Here is a 24,619-nt window from a genome sequence, read left to right as displayed (position 1 = left end):
AAGAGACCAACACCCACGTGCTCTTTCCCTAAAAAGGAGCAAGGACAAAAACGGTCTCCATCAGGGGCTGTAGCTCTTCTTCTGGACTTTTTCTCCAAGACCAGGGAGATCCATATCCCGATGGGAGGCTGTCCATCTGTGCTAAAACAAGTTCAAGCACTTCCCCTTTATGCCTGATTCATAGCAAGATCTGGGGTGTTAGTGCACAATTTTTTTAACTAATGCTGATGTGAAAACAGGTTTGGAAGACAGACTCATCGGGGACACTGGTAGGACTGTAAACGCTTGGACACAGGGAGCATGTTTTGTGCCAGTCCGTGTGATGCTAACCACAAAGGCGTGACCAGAGATGCTTCGATGATCACAAATAATTCCCTTTTAATGGGCAAAATTAGAGTTTGTGCAGTGGCCAAACATCCGTCAGGAAAGGGTAAGGTGGAGTTCATCCAGCCCCAGGTAGGGAAAGGATGTGGCATCCCTTCTGGACCTGTCTGGAAGCACACAGTCTTCTTCCAAAAAGTCCAAAGCCTTTTCTGCGACAGCTCCTGAAACCTCTCCCTCACCAGCCTCCCAGGCCAAGGGGTCTCCATGTCCAGCCTGGGCTGACAGTGCTTCTTCCTCCACAGAAAATGCACCCGTGCCCCAGGCAACAGTTCTGGATGCAAAGAAAAGACTATTTTGTTATTTTACCAGACTGTTTGAAATTGCAGGAAGCATTGAAATATATAAAATGGTGCTTTGACTCCATGCCATTCTCACACAAACATGCACCCAAAGCAGCATCTCTCCCCACCATGCACAGGCTCTTCTGCTAATATACCCTTTCCACCAACACAGAGCCAATTAGGAAGGAGATGAAATCCCGTGCACACCAGCTGCCAGGCTCTGCTACTTCAAAACTCTCCCTGAGCACCCTATGCTGCCCACCCCACCTCAAAATCTGAGTGCTGATCCCCAGCCTTCCTTCCCTTGGTCTGCACCTTCATTATGAGAGTCCCTCAATGTCATGTTTTATACATATCTTAAAGTCTTAAATCCTTTTCACCCCTCCAGAATACTTAGGAAGTGACTAGAATAAATGTTTGCCTTTTTAATAAGAGCACACATGAGGATTCACCGCTGGGGAGAGCCCAGCAGCTGTGAACAGATGTGTCCTTAGGTCAATCCAAACCCTATTGTCATTCACCACCACGACCCACCGCTGCCCTGACAGGAGCACACATACAAAGCTACATCTATTATAGCAAACTAGACAAGGTCAGGGCACCGGATCAAACTCCAGCACACAATTACGCATACTTTTAAGCTACTGGCGGGCTGTCGCAGTCTCAGACCATGACCAGCAGCCTCCCAGACACTAGCCAGACCTTAGAGGTCTACATGGGCCAAAGGACCCTTCCCAGAACATAGACTGGGTTTGGTCACCCTGTTTTGGAGAACAAGAAAATTTAGGCATGTGGACACAACTGCGCCATGCTGTGTCTCAGGGCCAGTGAATAACCTCTGTCCCATATTATATATGACAGTGACACAGCCAAAGAACCCTGGACTCTTCTGCAACCTCTCCTTTGAGAATGCCACCTCACTGTAGAGTTCACCTCGCACCAGAGCATCGCCAAGGGTGGAGGTCATCCAACTGCATTTATAACAAACAGAGAGGGGGGAAGAGAGGGTTGAAGGAGGAATGCTGCCTTGTGCATGGAAAACAGACACCCAGGCTGTGCACCATGCGGTCTAGCAGCTGACAAGAGTGTGGCCTCGTGAGTGCTGTCCTGCTGCTCTGGCCCACAATCAGCTGGTGGCTGCACAGCTGCTGGCTGAGGGCAAAGCCTCGCTCACCCTCAGGACTGTTTTGGAAGAGCTCTAACAAACCCCCCTCACCTGTCCTCCTGCACGCCCAACCGCCACCTTGCCATCTTCAGTGCCTGATACATTTTTACGTACCATTTACAGTCTCTTCGTAGTTTTGGGAAGAAAGACGAGGTCTCTTCATGGACTGGAGTAGCAGAGAGCATTGCTGCTGCGATGGCTTGCATGGGGCGCGGACACGCAGGGACTGGAGAAAGGGAAAAAGCACAGTGGGAAATGCTCAGTGTGACATGTCTGTGGCTGGTCATCGCCCTCCACATCACCAAACATCCTGCTGGACTGAGGGACTGGGTGATGCAACATGCAGCCTCGTACCTGCCTCTGACGCTCGCCTCGCTGCAGCTTTGTCAACAGCCGAGCTCAGAAAGCCCCTGCGAGCTGCGTTCGCCCGTGGGATGTGCGCGACGCACAAAAGCATGAGAAGGAGCAACGGGGAGAGGACGGATGGTGTCGTGGTTTAGCCCCAGCCAGCAGCTCAGCACCACGCAGCCGCTCGCTCACTCCCCCTGCCCCGATGGGATGGGGGAGAGAATTGGAGGAGTAAGAGTGAGAAACACTCCTGGGCTGAGATAAGAACAGTTTAATAATTGAAATAAAGTAAAACAGTAATGATAATAATAACAATATAATAATAATAGTAATAATAACATACAAAGCAAGTGATGCACAATGCAGTTGCTCACCACCCGCCGACCGATACCCAGACAGTTCCCAGCAGCGATCGCTGCTCCCCGGCCGACCCCCCCCAGTTTCTATACTGAACATGACGCCATATGGTATGGAATGGCCCTTTGGGCAGTTTGGATCAACTATTCCGGCTGTGCCCCCTCCCAGTTTCTTGTGCCCCTGGCAGAGCATGGGAAGCTGAAAAGTCCTTGACTGGCACAAGCAGTACTTAGCAACAACTAAACCATCAGTGTGTTATCAGCATTCTTCTCCTACTAAATCCAAAACCCAGCACTGTGCCTGCTACTAGGAAGAAAATTAACTCTATCCTAGCCGAAACCAGGACAGATGGACAGAAAGCAAGAGGCCCGGTGTGCACGCTGCCCGTGGCTGTGGGGTGGAGGTGACAGTGAGCCAAGAGGGTTGTGTCCATAAGCAGGTGTGAAAGTGGCCCAGGGGGGCAAGCTGGCTCATGGAAAGGCAAGCAGCAAGCAGGCACGCAGGGGATTTTGGTGCGATGCTTTCCGGGGAAGCAGGGTGACGGGGGACCATGGGACATCTGTGGGGAGGAGAGCAATCTGGCAGCCCTCACGGTGGGGTGGATGGGGCAGATGTGAGGACAGGGCATGTGTGGGGAGGCTGGGGGGGGATATCCTGGCTCTCATATCTCCTCCTGGCATCCAAGCTGGCCAGACTGGGGAAAAAAGTCTGCTGAGAAATTTCCAATGTGCTGCCTGTCGCCATGGAAACCCCTTCCCCAGCGTCCCAGCTGGCCGGGGGATGGCTCTGCACGTTATGGGGTGGCCATAGGGCCCCAGGAGAGGAGCAGCCCCTAGGGAGGACATGGGGCAGGAGCAGCAGAGAAGGGGTGACCCTGGCCCTCAGGGCTCTGCAAACAGGACAGGATCAGGCTCTACACACCTCATAGAATCATAGAATCATAGAATCATTTAGGTTGGAAAAGACCTTTAAGATCATCCAGTCCAACCATTAACCTACACTACCAAGTCCACACTAAACCAATCAAGGGCAGACTAGACTAAACCATGTCCCCAAGTGCCACGTCTACCCATTTTTTGAACACTTCCAGGGATGGGGACTCCACCACCTCTCTGGGCAGCCTGTTCCAATGCTTGACCACCCTTTCCATAAAGAAATTTTTCCTAATTTCCAACCTAAACCTCAGCCATTGGGAATTGCAAGCCAAGCCCCGCGTTAGCCCTGGCACTAAGCGGGAAGGCTGGGCAGCCTCTGAAGAGCCTGCAAGGGCATCCTGGGGTGCAGGAGGTGGAAGGTTGTCAGCTGGGGATGCTGCCAACTGATGAAAGGTCAGAAGAAAAGTCCCTTTGGTCATTTACTCTGCAGTTACCCATCATGGAGTATCTGCTCCTGGAGACAGATGACCAGGAGTCCTGCTGGCTCAGGTCAGCCAGAGCAGGGGCAAAGGCAAGGCAAGCAGTACAGTTAAAATATCCAGACAAAATACCCTGCTTAGCATTGCACCATGCATATCTGTATCAGCTGGCCTCATGCATCTGCCCATCATGGTGGCCTTCTGAGGACAGCTGGTCTCTTCTGCCCACCCCAAACTCAAACCAAAGTGGTCTGGGTGCAGAAAAAAACCCAAACCCCACAGGTTGTTCAGAGGGAGCAGTACAAATCCACATCTTCTGTCTCCCAGGAAGGTGGTGAAGGAAGGATGGACCCGCAGTCCAGATCCCATGCTCACGGTCTCTCCCCCTTCCACCACCTCAACCAGCTGATCCTTGCAGGATCCGGTCTGCAGGGAAAGGAGTCTTGGGGCAACACCATCATCTCTTGGAGGTGCTGGAGAAATGCTTGGAGGTGCTAAACCCCACCTTAGACAGGTGTATGGTTTTAGACTGCTACTCAGTAGTCCTCAAGGGAAACAGCCCATACTTGAGCGGGATCCACATTTTGTAGGTGTTCAGCAGTCTTTTCAACGTGTTTCAGGTTTTTTGTTTGTTTTGTTCTGCACAGTATTTATTGTGGGTTTGCTGCTGTGTTTTACCAAACTGCAAGAAATATGTAAACAGCAAATGATCAAAGCAATATATCTTTTATATCTAAAAGCAGGCAAGCCAGATGGAGTTAATTAATGAAGATGTTTAGCAAGACTAGAGTTTAGCTCATATGCAAACAGGTTGTTCCCAGAAGCATCAATCTAATCCAATAAACAATTTGTGGGGGTGTAAGAAATGCTGCTTTGTTCCTTCCTTTCCATTACAAAGAGCTGAGCAAAACTTTTGCTGTTGCTATTCAATTCTGGTGAGAGGTTTTGAATTAACAGCACCAAAAGGTAATTCTCTGCCTGCACTGGAAACATCCTCATTTGCATGTCTTGATCCTGTTGCTTAAGGCAAAAGAGTAGTCGAGTATCCAAAAGCAAATGCAACGCTCAGCCTCTTTTCTGAGACTGCCAACAAGGGAGCTAATTATGGCCAATAGTAACGACGTGGACATCACTGCATACCAGACTGCATCCAGCCAAGAATCCTGTTCTCTATCAGATGATAATTCAGGATGTTATGTCAGATTTTATTTTTATTCTACAAGATATTGCCAGACATAAACCGTTATAATGCCCCAAGTGACAACCCGTTCAATCACTCTGCGCTGTGATCCACCCTATAACTCAGATTTACAGGCCAGCTTTATGCCACAGATTATTGATCAATTATCTGGCTCGGGTTGCAGCAGGCTCTGATGCCAATCCCTGCTCGGCCGGCAAGAAAAGAGGAGCCGGCAGCCTCCTCTGGGACAGCATGGATGTCTGCAGTCCCACACACGGGCATATGCAATTCCTAGGGGAGGCAGTGATGGGGTCCCATCACTGTCAGCTCCTCCCAGCAGAGAGAAGAGCCAGGTGCCTAAGCTGTCTGGAGAGGAAGGAGCAAAGCAGAGGAAGGAGATGGCTCCGTTTGCATTTCAATCAATCAGCGGCAGAATGGGACACTGGGGGCAAAACAGCGATTCAGGTCTTATTAAATGGGTCAAGCTTCTCATTTCTGCTTTTGAAACAAAGAGAGGAGGAAAAGGGGTGGTCGCCGTGCCCAGGCATCTCTGCTGGTCTGTGCCTGTCCCAGCAGCTGTGGATCAGAGGTGGTTCTCACGGGGAAGCTGTGGATTCGGTCCCTGGGATGCTCGCAGAGGTGGCTACAGCTCCAATTGCCACGTGTGGCAGCAGGAGAAGGGAACAGGACCTCACACCTCCTCTTGGCGAGGAGCCCCAGGCCAGCTCTTGTGGCAAGACGACCCTTCAGCTTGCATGGCTTTTACCTCCCCTTCTTTTCCTTGTCACACTGAACATGAAGATTTTTGAAGTCTGCCTGTTGCACGGGGTGGAGAGATGGGATTTGTTTTCAGCCAAGCCTGGCTGAACAAAGGCAGGTAGCAGTGCACACAGCAGAGCCTGGAAAGCTCCCTCAAGTGGGCATCTTTTCCTGACCTCAGGAGCTACAGGGGGTCCTTTCACCTTGGTGGACCAGTGAGGTAAAGAGCTCATTACAGTCCCCACCAATCCATTCCTGGCCATGGTGAGAGGGGCTTCTTTGGAGATGGCCATACAAGGCTGCAACTGCAAAATACACACGAGCCCACCAAATTCTCCCTTTCCTCACTTTTTCTGCCAAAAAATGCGAGGTGAAGATAAGAGCTGCCACTGTCCAACCACTGACCATCCCCGCTCCATCACCCCACAGTTGGAAACTTTCCTGCTTTGAGACATATTGAACCTGGCCCTTGTGCAGCTGCTAATGTGGCAGAAGACTCAGAGGACTTCCTTTATCCGGGAGAAACCCTCTTATTTGGTGTTTATCCTTGCAATGGTTATTATAAACCTGTTTGTTTTGAGGGAAGATTGCTCAGTAACGCCAAGGTACCATCATCTGTCAGCTGCTGTGGTTACACCAGGCTTTTGAGAGATGGCGGAGACACAGAGAAAAATCCAGGAAAAGAAAACATTAGGATAACTTTATTTTATGGTTGTATCACCCTCTCTTACCACCTATATATAGCTGGGAGCCCTTGAGCCAACGCTGCTTCTTCCTCCAGTTCCCCCTCCATCCCATCAAACACACACTTTGAAGGAATTTGAATACTCCTCTTCCAGCCAGCAAGTCATTTATCTCTGTGTCTCTCCAGACCCTGAGCTCAGAAAAAAATAGGTAAGGATGCACAGAAACAGATTTCAGACTTTCTCTCCATAAAAATAAATATGCCTTTTCCCTCAGTGAGGACCTGGTTTGGTTTTCCCCCATGGGATGGAAAATGGCAAACAAGAAAGAGGTAGAGTTTAAGGAGAGATGGGTACACACGTGTGTGCCCGTGCACGTGCGTTCCCTTGCTGAACAGCAGCTGTAGCTCCAGGAACAAACCAGCCATCCTCAACTTTCAGATAATGTGAAGGTTCAGACCCAAAATGGCATGAGATTTGCCCGTGTTATCTTCACACTTACCGTGGCTAGGAAAGGTCAAAATTGTTTTAAAAACCACTTATATCCTGCCTGTGCTGCAGAGCAGGCATCTCCCCAGCTTCCTCGAGCTGCAGCAAGCTTTCAAACCAAATGGATCAATAATAGCTTTTACAAATTATCATCAAGAAATGAAAGGCTTGGCATTGCACATCCACTTAGGTAGCTGTAACTACAGCAAATTAACATGAAACTGAAGTCAGTCCCAAATGAAGGCACGTCTCTGAGACGCTGGAGCCTGAAACGGCCTTTATGATGTAAATTTATATTAAGTACCAGCAATCTTTTGTGTTTCCTTCTTTAGCATTTTACTTTCAGTTGGCTTCTTTCCGAGTCTATTTTAACGGGAGATTTCCTAGACATGGGGACAAAGCCGCTGTCAGTCACATTTCTATTTACACTTGCTGAGGATGCTGATGGTCATCTGAAACTGCAGATGAGGTCTATGTAGCAGAGGTTACCCTGTGGAACAGGGCTCAGGGTTTGGGCTGGAAATCTCTCTGCTCCGACGTCCAAGGTTGGGGACCATGGCTCCTGTTTGGAGTGTGTGGCATGACCCAGATGGGGTCTGATGGGCTTTTTGGTTCCTAAACAGCCACTTTTTATGGCCTTGACAAAACAACACACCCACCAGAAAGAGGACATGGGGACAGAGGAAGCACGAGGACTCCAGCCCCAGTTTCCCAGCCTCACTCCATCCCCGTTTGCTGTAACCCCCGTGATGAGCCTCACCTCCCCGTACGTCCAGCAGGTCCCTGCGAAGGTCAGGTGGAGGAAACTGCCGAACACAGCCACCCACAAAAGAGAGATTTGAAACAGGCCTAAACACAGTACAGGATTAGCCAGACATCACATCCAGACCTTCATTTCTCCCGGACCAAGGTGCCCACAGAAGCGGTCGCAGGGGTAACCCCTGACTTGGCATGGGGAGCACAGGCACTTTGTTTTCCAGCCCACGGCCACCAGCCATGCACCAAAACCTGGTGAAGTTTTCCAGCAGCAAAACGCTCTCTGCAAAGTCTTTGCCCTTTGCCAAACCTCTTCTCCTCCAGCACCCAGCTCTGCCCTATCTATTACAGCGAAACCCAAATGTACACAAGGGCGAAGACCAGCCCCGCTGAGCAATGCAAGAGCTGCAGACCCGCTACCAAATACATACTTTGCATCAGAACAATAAAGAGCTTTGTCTTAATTTCATTACCAGGAGGAAAACGGTCATGCTGTCCATGCAGAGGGCTATGGACTGGGATGCCTGGGTTGTGCTCTTCCTTCTTGTGCTGCTGTGGAAGCACAGATAGCAAGATGCCCCTTAATTGCATCAGGAGTTGGTCTGATCCCCACCCACAAAAGCAATGAGGTGTCCAACGTCCACTGACTTCGGTGGCACAGAGGTACCCAAAGCATTTCTGAGGGCCTGGCTGTGTCAGGATCTGTGTTCCTGTAGAAGGGGGATGACTCTGTTACCTGTGGGCTTTCGGGTCTGGGAAGCCTCTGGGCTGCAGATGGGAAAAACTCGAGGATGGAAAACAATCTGGAGTTTTATAACCTGCAGCAGGAGCAGCCAAGAGAAAAGAGGTTGATCAAGAATGGTTTTAAGTGGGATGGGCAGATGCTTAATACAAGGGGCAGGGTGGGAAGTGTCCTCTTCCTAGTCACCATCCATCCAAAACTTGTCTGAGGCATGATAACATGGGGGAATTGCATCCAGACAGCATCCTGCAACTTTCCTTGCTTGTCATGGGGTGAAGCAGAACTTTCCTGACTGCAAAATACTCAGGGCAAGTGGAAAGCGATTGCAGTCTCCATCGGGACAAGCTTTAGTACACTGCCAGCCCTGTTCTGCTCTCCAAGGAGTGAACACGAAAATGCAGCCAGCGCCTCTCTGAAGGACCAGACTGACCTCCACCAACAGAGCCTCCCCCGGGCTGGTAACAGCCTCCAGGCTCCCGGTGCTCCTGCTCTGGGAGCACTCGGCGGGGCTTGCAACACCAAAACCCTCACGGTGACATTTCAGAGTCTTGGACACTCGAGAACGGCGCACATGGCCACCACCTCCCGGCCGCTTTGCCATCAAAGCTGTGGGTATAAACGCTTTGTGAAAGGATCTCCAAAGGACTTTTGGTGTGTCTTGATCATTTTCCTCAATGCAAAGCAAGGGAAATCCAGGGCTAACAATATCCCAACTGCTGTGATGGGGAGAGACCACTGACTGCCTTGCTCCAGGACGACACCAGGATGGGACAAAGACCCTGGAATGAGACAGGATCTCACCCACCTCCTTGCTTTCAGTTGCGAGTGAGCCTCCCCTGCCGCAGAAAGCACGTCCTTCACCCTCCCACCCTCTCCAGCGCATGGCACCCGGCAAAGCAATGAGGGACAAACACACCACGTTGAAGGGCAGCACGGACAAACACTGTCTAAATACAAGATGAAGGCAGCCTCCATGTTTTTATTGCAGTGCAAACAGAAGATGCAAACCCTGAAGGAGCAGCAAACTGAGTGCTCAACACATCAATGTCATCTGCCCTGTCCTGTTCCCTTCTCGCTAGCACAGTCCATGCAGCAGAAGCCAACGTGGGGATCCCTGTGCATCAAGTTTTAATAGATCTTAGAAGATGAAAAGATATAAAATTACCTTCTGTGAGAGTACTCTACTGAGATTGGGTCTACCGGTCATCTTCCATCATCTACGAACAGGATGATGACCCCATCCTTTCTGGAATGATCCAGCACAGGACAACTTACTTGGAAGACTGCCAAGGTCCCTTCTGGCCCTCCTAGGATTGTGTTACTGCTTCTTCTGGAATAGCTTTTGCCATTGGGTGGGATTCACCTAACCTCAGCTCCCTGCATGAAAGAAGATCATCCAGACTCCCTCCAAGATCAATGGGAAGAGGTAGCACATTCAGAAGCAGAACATAGAAATCCCGTAGGTGGGCTGAAGCACCCTTGGGATAAAACACGCTCTTTCATCAACAAGAACGAGAGACAGAAAGAGAGGGAAAAACTCCATTGGACTAGAAACTTGTAGATATAGGAGTCTTAGATACCCAACACCGCTACGATGAGCCCCCATCTTGGATAACAGATCAGACCAGAAGGATTGCAGGTGTCCTCCAGTCTGACCAGCAGAGAAACAAAAGGAGAGGTTTTGTGGGTAGAATCATCTCCCCTTCCCTTCAGTGAAGGGAGAGCCGCAGGGTCTGCCTGCACCAGTGCCAGCTCCCACCTGCCTGGTGCTGCAGAGCCCTCGTCCTTGGTCCTGCACACTCATTCTTTCACATAGCAAGAGCATGGGAAGTTGCAAGGTGGGAAAACATTATGGTTTATAGTGGTTTTTTAAGTTATGGAGAGAGAGGGAAAAAAAAAGTCAACTTTAGGGACACAGTTCTAGGATGTGACCTTCTCCTTCTGTCACATCCCTCTTCCACGCAGGCACCGCTCTCTGCAGCGCTTTGGCTGCAGTGGCAAACCCAGCTTTTGCAAATGCTTTTAGGAGTGTCAGAAACCTTTGTACAAACTAAAGGGTCCTGGGCAACCAGGACACAGGGCTGGGAGAGCCCTTGGACAGGGCAGCTGAGACCAGCAGAGCTTGCAATTATGTACTTGGCCAATGAGCCTCGACCTCCCAAGTGTGTCAGAGTTGTCCCTCTGCACAAAAATGGTATTGTCCCAGAAGGCTGGGAACGAAGAACTCCTTCCCTTCTGTCCTGGTTTCGGCTGGGATAGAGTTAATTTTCTTCCTAGTAGCAGGCATAGTGCTGGGTTTTGGATTTGGTGGGAGAAGAATGTTGATAACACACTGATGGTTTAGTTGTTGCTGAGTACTGCTTATGCCAGTCAAGGACTTTTCAGCTTCCCATGCTCTGCCAGGTGCACAAGAAACTGGGAGGGGGCACAGCCGGAATAGTTGATCCCAACTGCCCAAAGGGCCATTCCATACCATATGGCGTCATGCTCAGTATAGAAACTGGGGGGGTTGGCTGGGGAGCTGCGATCGCTGCTGGGAACTGTCTGGGTATCGGTCGGTGGGTGGTGAGCAATTGCATTGTGCATCACTTGCTTTGTATATTATTACTATTATTATTATATTGTTATTATTATTATTTTACTTTATTTTATTTCAATTATTAAACTGTTCTTATCTCAGCCCAGGAGTGTTTCTCACTCTTACTCCTCCAATTCTCTCCCCCATCCCATCGGGGCAGGGGGAGTGAGCGAGCGGCTGCGTGGTGCTGAGTTGCTGGCTGGGGCTAAACCACGACACTCTCAAAAACTGCTCCTCTGATGCTTCCTGTGGTAACATCGAGGCCATTTTGGTCTTTGTTGCAGAATCACAAACACTATACAGGGATGGGGGACATTTTAGTGTCCCGGGGGGGCACTGGGGAGCCGGACTGCAGATCCCCATGTCACTACGTTCCTACTGTTTTTCCTAAGATGGGAACATAGAAAAGAATTTTGATTTTATTCTTTTTCCCTCCACTGACTCCCTCAGCAAAGAGAAGAGCATGAAATGAAAGCAGGTTAGAGAGAATTTCCCCGGCAATATTTCATGCTGCCCCTAGTCCCTTCGTTCCTACTGAGTATTCCCAGCCTGAATATTGAGTAACCTGAGCTTCAAAACACATATGGAGGTGATGGATTGCTGCTGAATGCAGGCTGAAGTTTTAAGCCAACAATTACTTTTCTCTGAAGACTTTTTCCCCACCAGGAACTGGGGAACAAAACACCTTTGAATTGTTTTTATGAACAATGCTGTCGTCTGCACAGTAACTGGAATCTTTAAAGGGTGCTGGGTTATGAATAGCTCTCATTACTGGGGGAAAAATGTCGGGTGCCATGTTGGTGGTTTTTTGTACATGCACCTACTATACGTGCCGGGGATTAATCACCACTTTTAAGCAGGATCAGAGCTGAAATTATTAACCCTTGAGCAGAAACCCAATTTAAAAAGGAAGGAGCCCACGTAGAGCCTGCCTCGGAGTTCAGAGCCCTCTCCTTCCCCCTCCTCTCCTGTGGCAGGGAGGAAACTAGCCTCCCCAGAGACAGCCGAGATGGACCTCGGCAAAATGAATGGCTCTGTAATCCCGTAAATCAAGTGGTGAGTAACTTCTGGCTGGGGGAAGGGATCACTTAAGAACCGGAGGCAGAGTCAAGGGATGAAATTCAGAAGAGCACGGAAGGGCTGAAGATACCTCGAGGGGCAGAACATCAGGTTGGCGTTTCTGCTCTTTGCTTTTAAATTGTCGGACGTCAAAGCTTGTCGTGTTGTACATTGCCCTCCAAAAAAAAAAAAAAAAAAAAAGGCAAAAACCCCCTACCCAACTACATTAAACACATTTAATGGAAGGTTGGCTCTGCTTGGTGGGCATGAACTTCCCACAGGCAACTTTTGGGGGACCCCCTTGCCTGCCCTCAGCACCTCATAGTCTTGAGTGGGTGCACTGCATTATCACAGGCTGAGGTCCAAGGAAACAAAACGGGTAACACGTGGTCCCACAGGGCATCAGGGACAGCAATGACAACAGATATTTTTATATTCTGATATTTTTAAACCAAGCTGGGGAAAGTGGTTATTCGGGTGCTGCTGTTTCACACCTCGGTTATTCGGGCACCGCAGTTCCACGCCTGCCGAGCTCAGGGGCAGAGCTGCTGAGCCACCTCAGCTTGCCAATGAACCATGGGCGTGCCAGGGAGGAGACAGTGACCACACACCTCGTGCCTCCCGGACAGATCAAACACAAATCCTTAGTTCAGCTTGTCCAGAGTAAAATTTTTAAAAAAGGGAGGAGACTAACACACACACACACAGAGCCCATTCTTGGTGGATAGATTAAAAATTGCATGCCCACACGTTCTCTCCTCCAATGCCTACAGCGCATTTTCCAGCCTAACGCAGCTATTTCCACCAGGCTGTGGAAATAGAGGCATTAAAAAGCTGAATGATACACCCAGCAATACTCAAAATAGAAACCACAGACCCTGATGCCTCAGCGACCCCCATGGAGCACTTGGCATCCTTAGCGTGGACCAAAATGGTTCAACTGGTTGGTTCAACTCATGGCCTCCTGGGGAAGCAAGGTGAGTGAGACCACCTTCTGGACCCCTTGCCATGAGAGCCACCACCTCAGCTTGTGCATGGGGTCCTCTCGGACCTGTAGGAACCTCAAACCTGGCTGGACAGCATAAGGAGGAGGACATGAAAGACCACTAGCTCCAAAAGGCTGACCCCAGGTAGCAGGAGGTGCACTACAGCAGAAAGCACTGCCTCTCCGGGGAACCCTGAGTCACCAAGGTTTGATACACACGCTTTTATTATGCTATTTGGTTTCTTGGTAACAGCAGACCAAGCTGCAGCAGCAGCAGCAATCATCTTCGTTCTAAACCCCCAAAAGTGCCACGACGTCAGATTAAAAAGCTTCCATTTAAAGGGAAAAAAAAACCTCCAACCAACCCCCAACAAGGCGAGACTTGATAGTGATTCATAATGACGCTGTTTTACAGGCTCCCTAATGGGTGCACTCTCCATTCAAGGAAAACGCACGGCGCATTGAGTGAATGATTTTGCTAGACTCTGTGCCACAAAGGCAGCGCGCTCGGGTCGATAGGCAGATCCCAGAACGTGCACCGCTTACAGTAACATTAGCAGCAGCCGCACATTACCCGTTCTTGAGAGCCTGGAGTAGATGCACAACCATCTCTTGTTTTACTGGAGGCTATTTAATACTCTCTTGCTGTTGACACCCTGCCTCCCCCCCGCCTCCTCCTCTCTGCCGCAGCTTTCCCCCAAACCTGCAAGAACAAATAACGCAGGCACACATTCGCTGCGGCACTCCCTCGTGGCTCCTCCGGGATGGCAAATTGGGACCAAAGAACAGCAGCTGGGAGATTTCCTTCCTATTTGGTGCTAAAGAAAGAAGGATTTTGCCTACAGTGTGTTTTGCCTAACAGTGTGTTACCATCTATCTGCTCCGGCCTCAGCTCATACGTCCCATGCTCAGCATTTCTCCAGCGCTTCACATTAGTCCTGGTAACAGCAACAGGATCAGCTTCTAAGGTGTAAAACCACTTACACATACATGCCCTGTTCCTTTTGCCTTTTCTGTGCTCCTGGAGCTGTATTTGGATCCCGTTCACAGAATTCTCCCTGCAAAGCTGATTTTTTCAGGCAAAAGCAGGGATAGAAAAGATGGGGACAATCTTTTTAGCAAGGCCTGTTGTGACGGGACAAGGAATAATGGATTTAAACTAAAGAAGAATACATTTAGACTGGATATAAGGAAGAAATTTTTTACAGTGAGGGTGGTCAAGCACTGGCACAGATTGCCCAGAGAGGTGGTAGATGCCCCATCCCTGGCAACATCCCAGGTCAGGTTGGACGGGGCTCTGAGCACCCTGATCTGGTTAAAGCTGTCCCTGTCACTGCAGGGGCTGGGCTGGGTGACCTCTAAAGGTCCCTTCCAACCCAAAGCATTCTATGATTCTATCATTCTATGATTTTCATTTGTTCGCCTGATTCCAAGAGCGGGAACCTTATGCAAAATTAAAGAGATCACGAGATCTTTCCCTACCCGTAAGCACTCGCTTGCTATCAGTCAGACCCCACTCACCTCTGCAAATACCTCCTTTATAAAACATCAGGCTCTGCTATTTAAAGGCAGCTATGGTGGAATATAGATTTCTTGTTTGCTTGCTTTTTAAGAAGAGTCAGATTAGAAGACATTCAAGCTGGCTTTGACCTTTTCAAAACAGCCCAAGTGTTAATAATATTAAAACTGAGAGGTGAAAAAAATCCTCACTATCTGACATAAGAAACAGGGGAGAGATCCAGTAAATTCTTATGGGCAGTCTAGCAAAAATGGTTCCTGTCCATTAATGGGTCTTCAGTACCTCATCTCCTTGCCTGCCGCTATACTTCTCCCACTAAACCTTTTGCAGAACTAAACCCCTACACCACAATCAAACAAATCTCCAAAGAACTTTGCAAGGAGAAGATGACCTGGTTTAAGGAACGTGAGAACAATTTCTTGGTATTAGGTTTTATGGAGGAGCGGAGAAGTGGACTCCAACATTTGCCAAGTCCCTTCCAGCCCTGCTGTTTCTCTATGAGCAACAGATGAACACGAAGAAGAGCCGGCTTAGCTTGCAGTTTACTTGGGAATTTGAGCCGCCTCTTGCAGCTCCAACGCCACCTCCCAAACGAGCACTCGCAGTTTGATTGGTGCAGTCACCCTCACTTTGGGAAAACGGAGACAGCTGCTCAGCCCCCGTCGACCCGCGGGACTTGCAAAGGAAGGAGGCACGGTTTTCCTGTGTAGGGTGGTCAGAAAATAACTGAGCTTTCATACGACAGCTGAACAGAAAATACCTCTGTTTGCTGACTTGCACCCAAGCTGGTAGAAATGCCCCCAATTAAACCAGCAAGGCAGCCCACGGGCAAAGGGATGTGGAGGATCTAATACAAGGAGCGGTGTAACAACCCTCATCTCCCAGAAGCAGCAATGCCACGGGGACACTTCGAAATGGTTACCCAAAAGGTGTCCCCAGCAGTAATTTTACATTTACAGCATGTAAAATCTTTGTAATAAATACATCACTGCTGGGCTATCTGCTGCCTTAGGTCCTCTCCTGACTATGGCACAAGCACTTTTGGATGTCATTGGAAGGTGACTGAAGAGTTTTTGGGCACAAGGCCTCTGACAAGCAGACCTTTTAGGGTTATTTTTCCTCCAAACCATTCCATTCTTAGCAATGTCAGATGCTACTTCCCATACAGGACGGAGAAGGGTTAACCCGGCGGGGGTGTTGCTGCAGCACTGTAATTCAAGGTGCTCCCTCCAGCACAATGGCTGAGTGTTCTCTTCCCAGCAGTTACTGGCTTGAGAGAGAATCAAACTAATTACCTTAGTAATTACCAAACTAATTACCTCTCTAATTACCAAGAGGCTTTGTTCACATGGAGCTGACATTCTTGCAGAGGAGCCCTGGCTCAGCGCCCCGTGCTCTCTGGGAACCTGCCTGGCTCTTTCACGATGACTTGAAGACCCAGGTCCTCTTCACACCACGGTCCTCCTCGTACCATATTCAGGATATCGCCCTCTTCCTCAGGGAGGGGTAGATGCTGATCAAGCTCCGTGGCTGGCGCAGGCGAGTTTGCATTGCAGTGACCGTTTTGCTGCCAGGCAGACTACGAAAGGGCACAGTACCTTTGCAGCATGTAGGTTTCTCTGGTGGGAATATCCTTAGCACGGTGCTGCGGGATCACCACCAGGCTGATGATCAAACTAGAGACGCACTTTCCTCCGGGCCCTACTTGATACTGCTCCCTCCGGTAAGAACAGCATCTGAGAGCAAACAGGAAGGTGACTTGAGATGACAGACGTTCCTCTCTGACGCGGAGTTGAAAACAGCAGGGTGTTCACCAAGCAAAACCCAACGTGAACATCACTGTCAACTTACCTCACCTCCTCTCCCCAAGCTTATTCCCTCTTTGTTTTCCAGACCTCTACTTGAAACTCACCCTGGGGTCTCAAGAGCCAGGGTCTGGTAGTCACTCGCCACTCTCCCGAACTTCAATGTGACAGTGGGTGCTTAGCCCTGAAAACAGCCCCCAGCTCTTTAAGGAAGAATCATTGTTCTTAAAGCATGAACACAAATGGTTTCATCTGTGTGCTGATCATGACCTGCAGAAGATTTCATATGAAGAGATAGAATCATAGAATAGAATCATCGAATCATAGAATCATCGAATCATTGAGGTTGAAAAAGACCTTTAAGATCATCCAGTCCAACCATTAACCTAACGTTACCAAGTCCACCACTAAACCAATTAAGGAAGAGTAAGCATTTCACGTTTCCTGGCTTGGTGGCTGAATTATTTTTTAATGAAAGTAAAAATTAGATGTTAGAGCCTGAACACAGAAAGGACTCTCATGGCTGTAGAATGGATGCCCACCTTGCTCATGACCTCTGTTGCTCTCTTCCACGGTCCCCTCTCTTGTGTCTTCAGCCAACTTCCAAAACGCAGCACCAGCTCAACATAAACCTTTACAAATTATGAACTGACCAGCTTACAAATTCAGTTCTGCAGCTATCTGCCTGCAGACGAGAAGATACCGAAAGCAAGGCTGCCTCGCGCTGTCCCGGCAGAACCTACTGTGATGAACAGCTGGTTTTGATTAGGGATCTCTAGGTGCTCATAGAACAGAAAGACGAATATAAAGAAAACACTAGAAATAACCGGTTTGCCTTGCCCAAACACGATCAGGATTCACAGCCAGAGGGAAGACCTTGCAACAGTTTGCAGAGAAGAATAGAATTTCTGTTATTTTGGAAAGGAAAACAAGAAGAATAGAAAAGGGAAAGGCTCCCCCTCCTATCGCTTCTTCAGCTTGAGACATGACATGTAATTCCTTCAGGCAGAGTCCACCTGAAACTCCATTCCCCTCTTTATATTCTCTCAAAAAGGCCACAGGATCTAAAAGAGAAAAAAGAAGTCGCCATCTGAGCTGTAAAATTTATCCCAACCCATAGCTATTTCCATATTAAAGCTAATTCCAAATATCTGCTTAAAACTGTAATGCAGGGATATCCTAACAGGTGAAAAAAACCCCTCAACACTGCAAGGTTATGAGATCTGTCTCAGACACACATGACTCCTGAGGAAAGGAAGTCTAGTATTTGAAAGAGTCTAACGCTACTAAATTACATGAGAGTAGGAGATCAGTGATTATTTTGACATCATTGAAAGACTTGTGATTTGTTCCACAGACACTGAGCAAAGAACAATGAAAAGCTTTGATTTAGCTGTTACAATACTGCTTTTCCATTTAAAACCCTAGGTAAAATTGCCCTTTGGTTACAGCTGATCAGAGCTTGTGAATGACCAACAACAACATCTGAAATTATCCTCTAGCATGGGCAGAGAGTGTCATGCCTTCATCTATCTATCATCCTTAGAGAACATCATCCCTGTCATCCCTTCTGAGATCAGGATCCATTAAGCTGAGTTCAAACTCTCTGTTTGGCAATCTTAGAGAGATCTGGTTATTTCTGAGGAGGGAGACCTCCCCACAGGTTTTCCATTCTTAAAAAAGAGAAAAAGGGGAAACTTCAAATAATCTCAATCTTGAAATGCAGCTACAAGGTAAGTTTTGGCTGGAAGAACATTGTCCAGAACAGACTGGACCCAGCACTCTTCCTCCTTCCCCCCAGTACCATAAACAGTAAGACACACACTCCTCTTGCTTGTGCTTTGTCAGGTCCTATGAACCTTGCTTTTTTATTATTGTTTTAAAATATCATTAGTCCAGTTTCAAAACAAACCATGGCAAATGTCTCTGGTTTAGGCAGACCTACCACTTCCTTCAGCAGAAATGTCCAACATCACCTCTCAACTCTGTTTTCAAAAGAAGAGCGTCCTGCTTGACGTCCCTACCAGCAAGTGGAGAAGGAAGAAGTCAAAGACTGACGAAAGGACTAGGATGCAGGTACGCAGAAGGAGGGGTGTAAAGGCAGAAGAGGTGGCAAACTGAAGCTCACTCCAGAAACATTCAGAACTGCTGCTCTACTTTAAAGGCAAAAGTTGTCCACAACGTGGGCAATGTAAAGTCTACACCCTGTTTGCCACAATCAGCATCCCCCAAGCTCAAGCACCACATGCTAGAGATGCTGCTAGTGATGATACAGAAGATGTTTAAAGAACACACCACCTCAAATGAAGCCCGAAATACAGTTGGAACAAAGCAAGTAAGACTGACTCCCATTGCTCAAGGCTGTCAGGATGGGAAACCAATAAACATTTGGCAATAACAGAGACCTTCCTTCCCGACATAGTTCTTCTCCTGATTTTACAGAATCATCTGGCCTTAAAAACGTCTGCTTTTCCTCTATGCTGCGTTTTGCTGCCAATTCTAAGTCTGGCAAGGATGGATCTGCCAACTTCTTGGCTCTCTGTTACAAAAGAGAACATTATAAAGGAGAATTTGTGAGTTAGCTGATTTGTAAACACTACAGCAAGTCGCTATGTAAACATGTCGCTTATGTCCCTATTATTTCTCTCAAGCAGTTTACCTGGCACCTGATGTTGAACTCCAGAATCTTCCCCTCCTACTGATACTACAGTCGCTTCACATGTAAAAATGCCCAGCTTCTTTTTGTAGCATTTAAAAAAAAAAAAATTCTTAATTAAACAGTACTCACAAAGCGTCTTGATAATTAGAATAGGAGAGTCACTGGCAATATTTTGAATATAAATGAGATCCGCAGGTGCACTCGCAGTTGTACAGTAGGATGCAGTTCAAACATAACCAATTAGAGAAACAGAACAGGTAAATAAATAGCAGAAGGCTCTAGACACATTGCTCATTTGACAGTGTTACTATTACTATTGTGTAAAAACCTTTTCTAAGATTGCTTGCTAAGATGAATGCGGCAGTCATTATCTGAACAAAAACAATTAAATGAAACTGGGTACTTGCATAAAGATGGTTTGCAGTTTTGGGCACTGTATGCCCTTTCATTCACAAGTACTCTCCAAGAAAGGCAACTCTGGTGGTACATGAATCACAGCACGCTATCACGTGGGATCCTTTTAGGTTGCTGTGATGGGAAAACAGTTATATGTAAGTACTGTTCCCGAAATCAAGGTTGGTTATGCATAAAAATCTATGCTTTAAAGCTCCAGCAATAACATCTGCTGGAAAAACACGATTGACACAGCAGAGGGAACACCATCCGCCTCTGAGAAGTGGAAAGAGAGACAGACTGAAACATCAATCTTGTGCATAAAATATATTTATTGTTGGTACTTGAGGCATATTCATCAGTACTTGATAGGAGTGAGGAGCACAACAGAATCATTTCATGTAAATAAAGGCCATGTTACATCTTAAGTGTTGGATCATTAACATCATTCCAGCAGAAGGCCTGGAGAGAGACTTCATTAAGTTACATAATTTGTGAAATAAGTTAAAGCACAATTTACGTCATTAAACATTGTAAGGAAAACTTTAATACGAGCAACGAATACAGGCTGTACAGTGAGGAGCAGCAGCTGACTGGCTCACAATGTACCACCGCGTCCCAGCACACCAAGCGTTACATATCCGTGCCTTTGACAGTGAGAAGTTTTTCAGGAGATTCTACACTGAAATAGCAGCATTTGAAGGATATTTCCCCTTTCTAAGGTCAGTGAAAGGTTCTTTTCTTTTCCATCCTTCAATCACCAATAAGTGGATTTTACTAACACTGAACAGTATCTTCAGATGTATGATTTCTCATGTAATAAGATACAGGTCTTGGCTTTTCAAATGGTCACACTGATTGAGCTGTGATGGCTCCTGCTCTTGAAATGGCTCTTCCAGTTCTTCTCTTTATTGGTCTGCCCTGTAAATGGGCTGTCATATCATTCTTGGGAAAAATGCTCTTCTGCTGAAATTAGAGTTGATGGTCTTGTGCTTGATTTGGACAATGCCTTTATCCTCCTCTCCCAAGCATGCTCTGCTAAGAAAGTGGTCAGAGGGGAGGGGAAGGGAGAGGGAGAAACACATATTTCAATAACTCAGTTATTCCAGAGAAGTTTGGCTACAGTTCCTTCTTAGGAACTGCAATTTTTTAAATTAAAATATAGAAAAAGAAACATTGTCAACATACACATCGTCACAGAGACAAGTCACAGAAGCAGAATGAAGCTATTTCAGGACTCAACAAACCAGCCATTTAGAGGCCTGAAGAGCGGCAGGAACGATTCCTTTTCATCCATCCTAACGTTATCATGGCTCTAGTCATGCTATGGCTATTAAGGAAATTAAAACATCTGAACTTAAAATAAGATAAATCCTGTTCCCAGCAATTACGTACTCGAGGAAATATATCCTGAAGTCATACAACACTAAGTATATCTCCCCTACCTACCTCCTTCCTGTGTTCTGAGTCATAATCAAAATCTCGATAGTCTGAACATGCTGCACTGCCCTTGTGCTTCATTAATCACCTCCTGTGCACAGCCAGGCCACCAAGAGCTAAAAGTATAGATCTGTCAAGTAGTCCAAGAGTTATTCCTTCTGCCACACCAGAGAGCTCTGCCATCAAGGTCTTGAGACTCTTCAGAGAGGTCCTGGCCTCTACCATGAAAATGCAGACTTGCAAGGACAGTATATAGGGCTCTACTAAGAACTTCCTACTGCCGTGATCTAGAAATAAAAGGTCTGCAGAAATGAGCACGTGTATGGATACTACTTGTCTAGATCAGTAAGGAGAACAGAAAGCGGGATCTAATAGGACACCGACAGGCTAGGGAGTAAACGCATGCTGGAGGTCATCTGCCTTCACTGGAGGACTATGACATTGACCAAGGCAATCTACTGCTCTTACCTACGAAATCCATAAAATGGGAAGACAATAATTATAAGTCTCCTTGTAAGAAATGGTAGGAAAGGATTTGATAATTTTTAGGGCTTATATAAGGAGCAAGCCCAAATGTAAACCTTGAAATCTTACAGGAGACCTACAAACAGCTGATTCAAGTAGTTGAGCAGCAGTATCTGGCCAGCGAGGGCACGTTGTCTTGCGAGTCTGGACTGCACTGTCAGGGTCACAGAAGTGAGGGCTTGGGAGAGTTAAAAATAAAGGGAATGAAAAACCTGTTGTCATGTATGTCTTTAACCAAATTCTCACGGTATTTCTAAAAATAACCCAGTGAACCATTCAACTAGATCAAGCAGTGTCTCTGCAAGGATTAAGTGTAACAAGGAGCAGGACAGTGTGCACATGAAAAGATGGTAAAAGTCCTTGTGATCACAAATATTCTCCAGAATCTGTGGTAGAGAAGTACACGCTGACAAAATAAAAGGAGTCAGTTTTATGCTCCCTAGGTTCTATTACAAACAAAAATAAGGGAAACTTTTATAGGTTAACAAAATTTCCAATCTCAGTTTGACAGCATCCCCACAGAGATTTCTGTAAAATTGATGAAGGCTACTTTACCTGGAATACTCTTTTTGCAGTGTATTACAGAAACTTGCTTGAAGCCATCACTGGGCTGAATATTAACTTTACGTAAATTTAACGCTGCATAAGTTAACACAGGAAATTCCCAAAAGATCTAAGAAAAATTGTGTTACTTTTATTTAGTGTCCTAAGGAAAGAAATCACAGGTATTTCTTCATCGCATGCATATTTTTGCCCACAAAATTTCATCTTCAGACAATTGGGAGTGTCCCAGGGCTTGCTTTGGGTTTGTCTACATTTTGAGTTTTTTTTAATGTTCTTTACTGACTCTTGCCATTTAACATCAAAATTTACAAATTTACTTCATGTATTTAAATTTTTTTTCTTGTGTTTTTTTTCATTACACCAGTCTAGGTGTGAAGGGAACCTGGTCTGACTCTTCCATAATAAATTTCCTTCAATCAAGGTAGTGTTAAATGGTGGCCATAAAAGACAATGCCTTTTTATTGCATTTCAGTTCAGTGTTTCCAGCTACACTAATTCTACATATTTTTCTATTAGATTGGAAGATGGTATCTAGTAAAAATACTGGAGGAGGAGGTTTTATTCTGACTGGTTTTATAATGGTGTTATTCTGACTAGGATGCATGATTAAGGACCACTCTAGCCTACAAATTAAAATAATGGTTACAACAAGGCTGAAGGATAACATTTTGTAGCCAGGCTGTCAGACACCAGCAGCTGGTGGTATCATTCTTTGAAGTATTTTCAAATCTCACCTGCCTGCAGAGACTCGCATCCCTCTGAAATTCAACGGTCTAATAGGAAACTACTGCACAGATTTCATTAAGCTATAGTCTAGTTGTGCTTCCATATAGGAATCAGGACTCCCTGTAGCCCAGGGAAAAAAAAAAAAAAAAAAAGGAAAAAAAGAAGGGTATTTTAAGAGCCACCTTGTCCGTATCAGCGGATGGCAGACTGGGATAAGTGATAAAAATGCCACTGGCTGGTCCGTATTAGCGCAGTGACTGGTCTGGCTGGAGTTACTTCAGCAGTGGGAGCACAAATACATGCCACAGACAATCCTAGTATCTTCACCTTAATGGCTCCATTAAGTAGGTTTTTCACTCCGTTACTATTATAATAAAATGCAAACATTAATAATAGAGTTTAATTTATCTCACTAGCTTCTCATGACTTTGGGAAAAGATTTGAAGTGAAGATACAAGAATGTGTCAAACTCCTCTGAATTAACAGTTCTCTGGGCCCTCCTAACAAGGGGAGAAAAGGACAGATAGAGACATGAGATTACAGACAGGATGAGAAATAAGGAGCATACAGAAGAGAGAGTGAGATAATTATAAGCGAGATAGGAAAGAAAGAGGAGTCAATAAATTCAATTTATGAAAAGCACAGAGTGTGCTCAGCCTGAGCACAAGTGCCCAGACTCACTGCCAGGAAATCGGATTAGTTAACTTATTTGGTTTTCAATATCTTGGTCTATTCCCTCTAGCAAATTTTCTTCTTTGTTTGTTTCTTGTAGCCAGTATCAGTTAACTTTTTCATTTCTGAATCTGCTATTTATCCCACTCCTCTGTCTTCCAACCAAGCACACACAGTAGGTAATTTTGCAGTATTTTATAACAGCGTTTAGGAATAATTTCAAAGGAACTGTCTGGACCTCTGGGCAATCAGCGAGTAAAAATAATTACAATTACAGCTGCAACACATGGAGGATGAGCTATAGAGGACTCATGTTCATTATGAAAAACAATTGTTCCTGCTTACAAATATTTCCATCATAAAAGGCTTCTCTTTCTCTGTTATTGTAAGAGAAACCTCTCTGAATTCTCATCTTGAAGCATGTGTGAAACAGAGTAAGAAGCATTTAGGAAACACTTTTAACTACTTGACAAGCTTGGTTGAAGATCTTCAACAAAAAAGGTATTTAAAAGGGTTCAAAAACCTAACGCTCATATTTATGCAATCTCCTTTTCTGGCACCCTTTGAACATGAATTAATTCATCCTCATCATAGTCTTCTGAAGAAACTCCTATCAGATCCAAACTTTAGTTATAGCTTAAACATGTTTAGCTAATTAATCTAAATTTTCTAGTTACTTTTAAAAATAATATAGAATTATATATACAGCAATTTAGTGTTCCAGATGATGCGAGGCATGGTGAAAATCTAGTCCACTACGTAACAACCTAATATGATTCACTGGCCTTTTTTCTAAAATGTCTCAGAAACACCCATGGGTCCAGTAACTTCAGACTGGATTTTGGAATACAAAAATCAAACTAAGAGAAAACTTAGACAAAATAAATATACACACCAATTATTGTTTGCATAGTAGGAATTAATTAAAAAAAAAAATCACCATTCAATTTAAAGGAAAAAAAAAAAATCCTGTTCAAAAGGTTATGGAGTACTGTACAGCTTAGGGAAGAAGGGGATGAGCAAAATTTGCTGGCTGGAGCCACAGGAGCTCCGGTGCCCAAGGCAGGCACCTGGACAAAGCTGGTTCCACTGCTCACACTTGGGTGTCTGAGCATGGCTCAACCATCCTTCCAAAATTAATAAAGTGTCAGTAGCTTTATGAAAGAAAGCTTCAGGCTGGGAGATCAGGAAAGTTT

At 46.3% G+C, this 24,619-nt stretch overlaps 1 protein-coding gene across 3 annotated transcripts in view; it reads right to left on the bottom strand.

Annotated features, from left to right (window-relative positions):
* Positions 1–19,832: 19,832 nt before the first annotated feature.
* The window catches only part of LOC104036152 (MICOS complex subunit Mic19), a 162,691-nt gene continuing 157,904 nt past the window's right edge, over positions 19,833–24,619 (bottom strand). For 2 of the 3 annotated variants that reach the window (XM_075711110.1, XM_075711096.1), the window contains one exon: positions 19,833–20,534. In XM_075711110.1, the coding sequence (XP_075567225.1) occupies positions 20,508–20,534 (27 nt within the window). In that variant the 3' untranslated portion in view covers positions 19,833–20,507. The remainder of the gene's footprint in view (positions 20,535–24,619) is intronic. The other variant, XM_075711104.1, reaches the window with a different exon arrangement.

This window comes from Pelecanus crispus, chromosome 1 (genome assembly GCF_030463565.1).
Source record: "Pelecanus crispus isolate bPelCri1 chromosome 1, bPelCri1.pri, whole genome shotgun sequence".
Classification (NCBI taxonomy): domain Eukaryota; kingdom Metazoa; phylum Chordata; class Aves; order Pelecaniformes; family Pelecanidae; genus Pelecanus; species Pelecanus crispus.
Note: the sequence above shows the minus strand (reverse complement) of the source record. Positions and strands in the feature narration are given on the sequence as shown.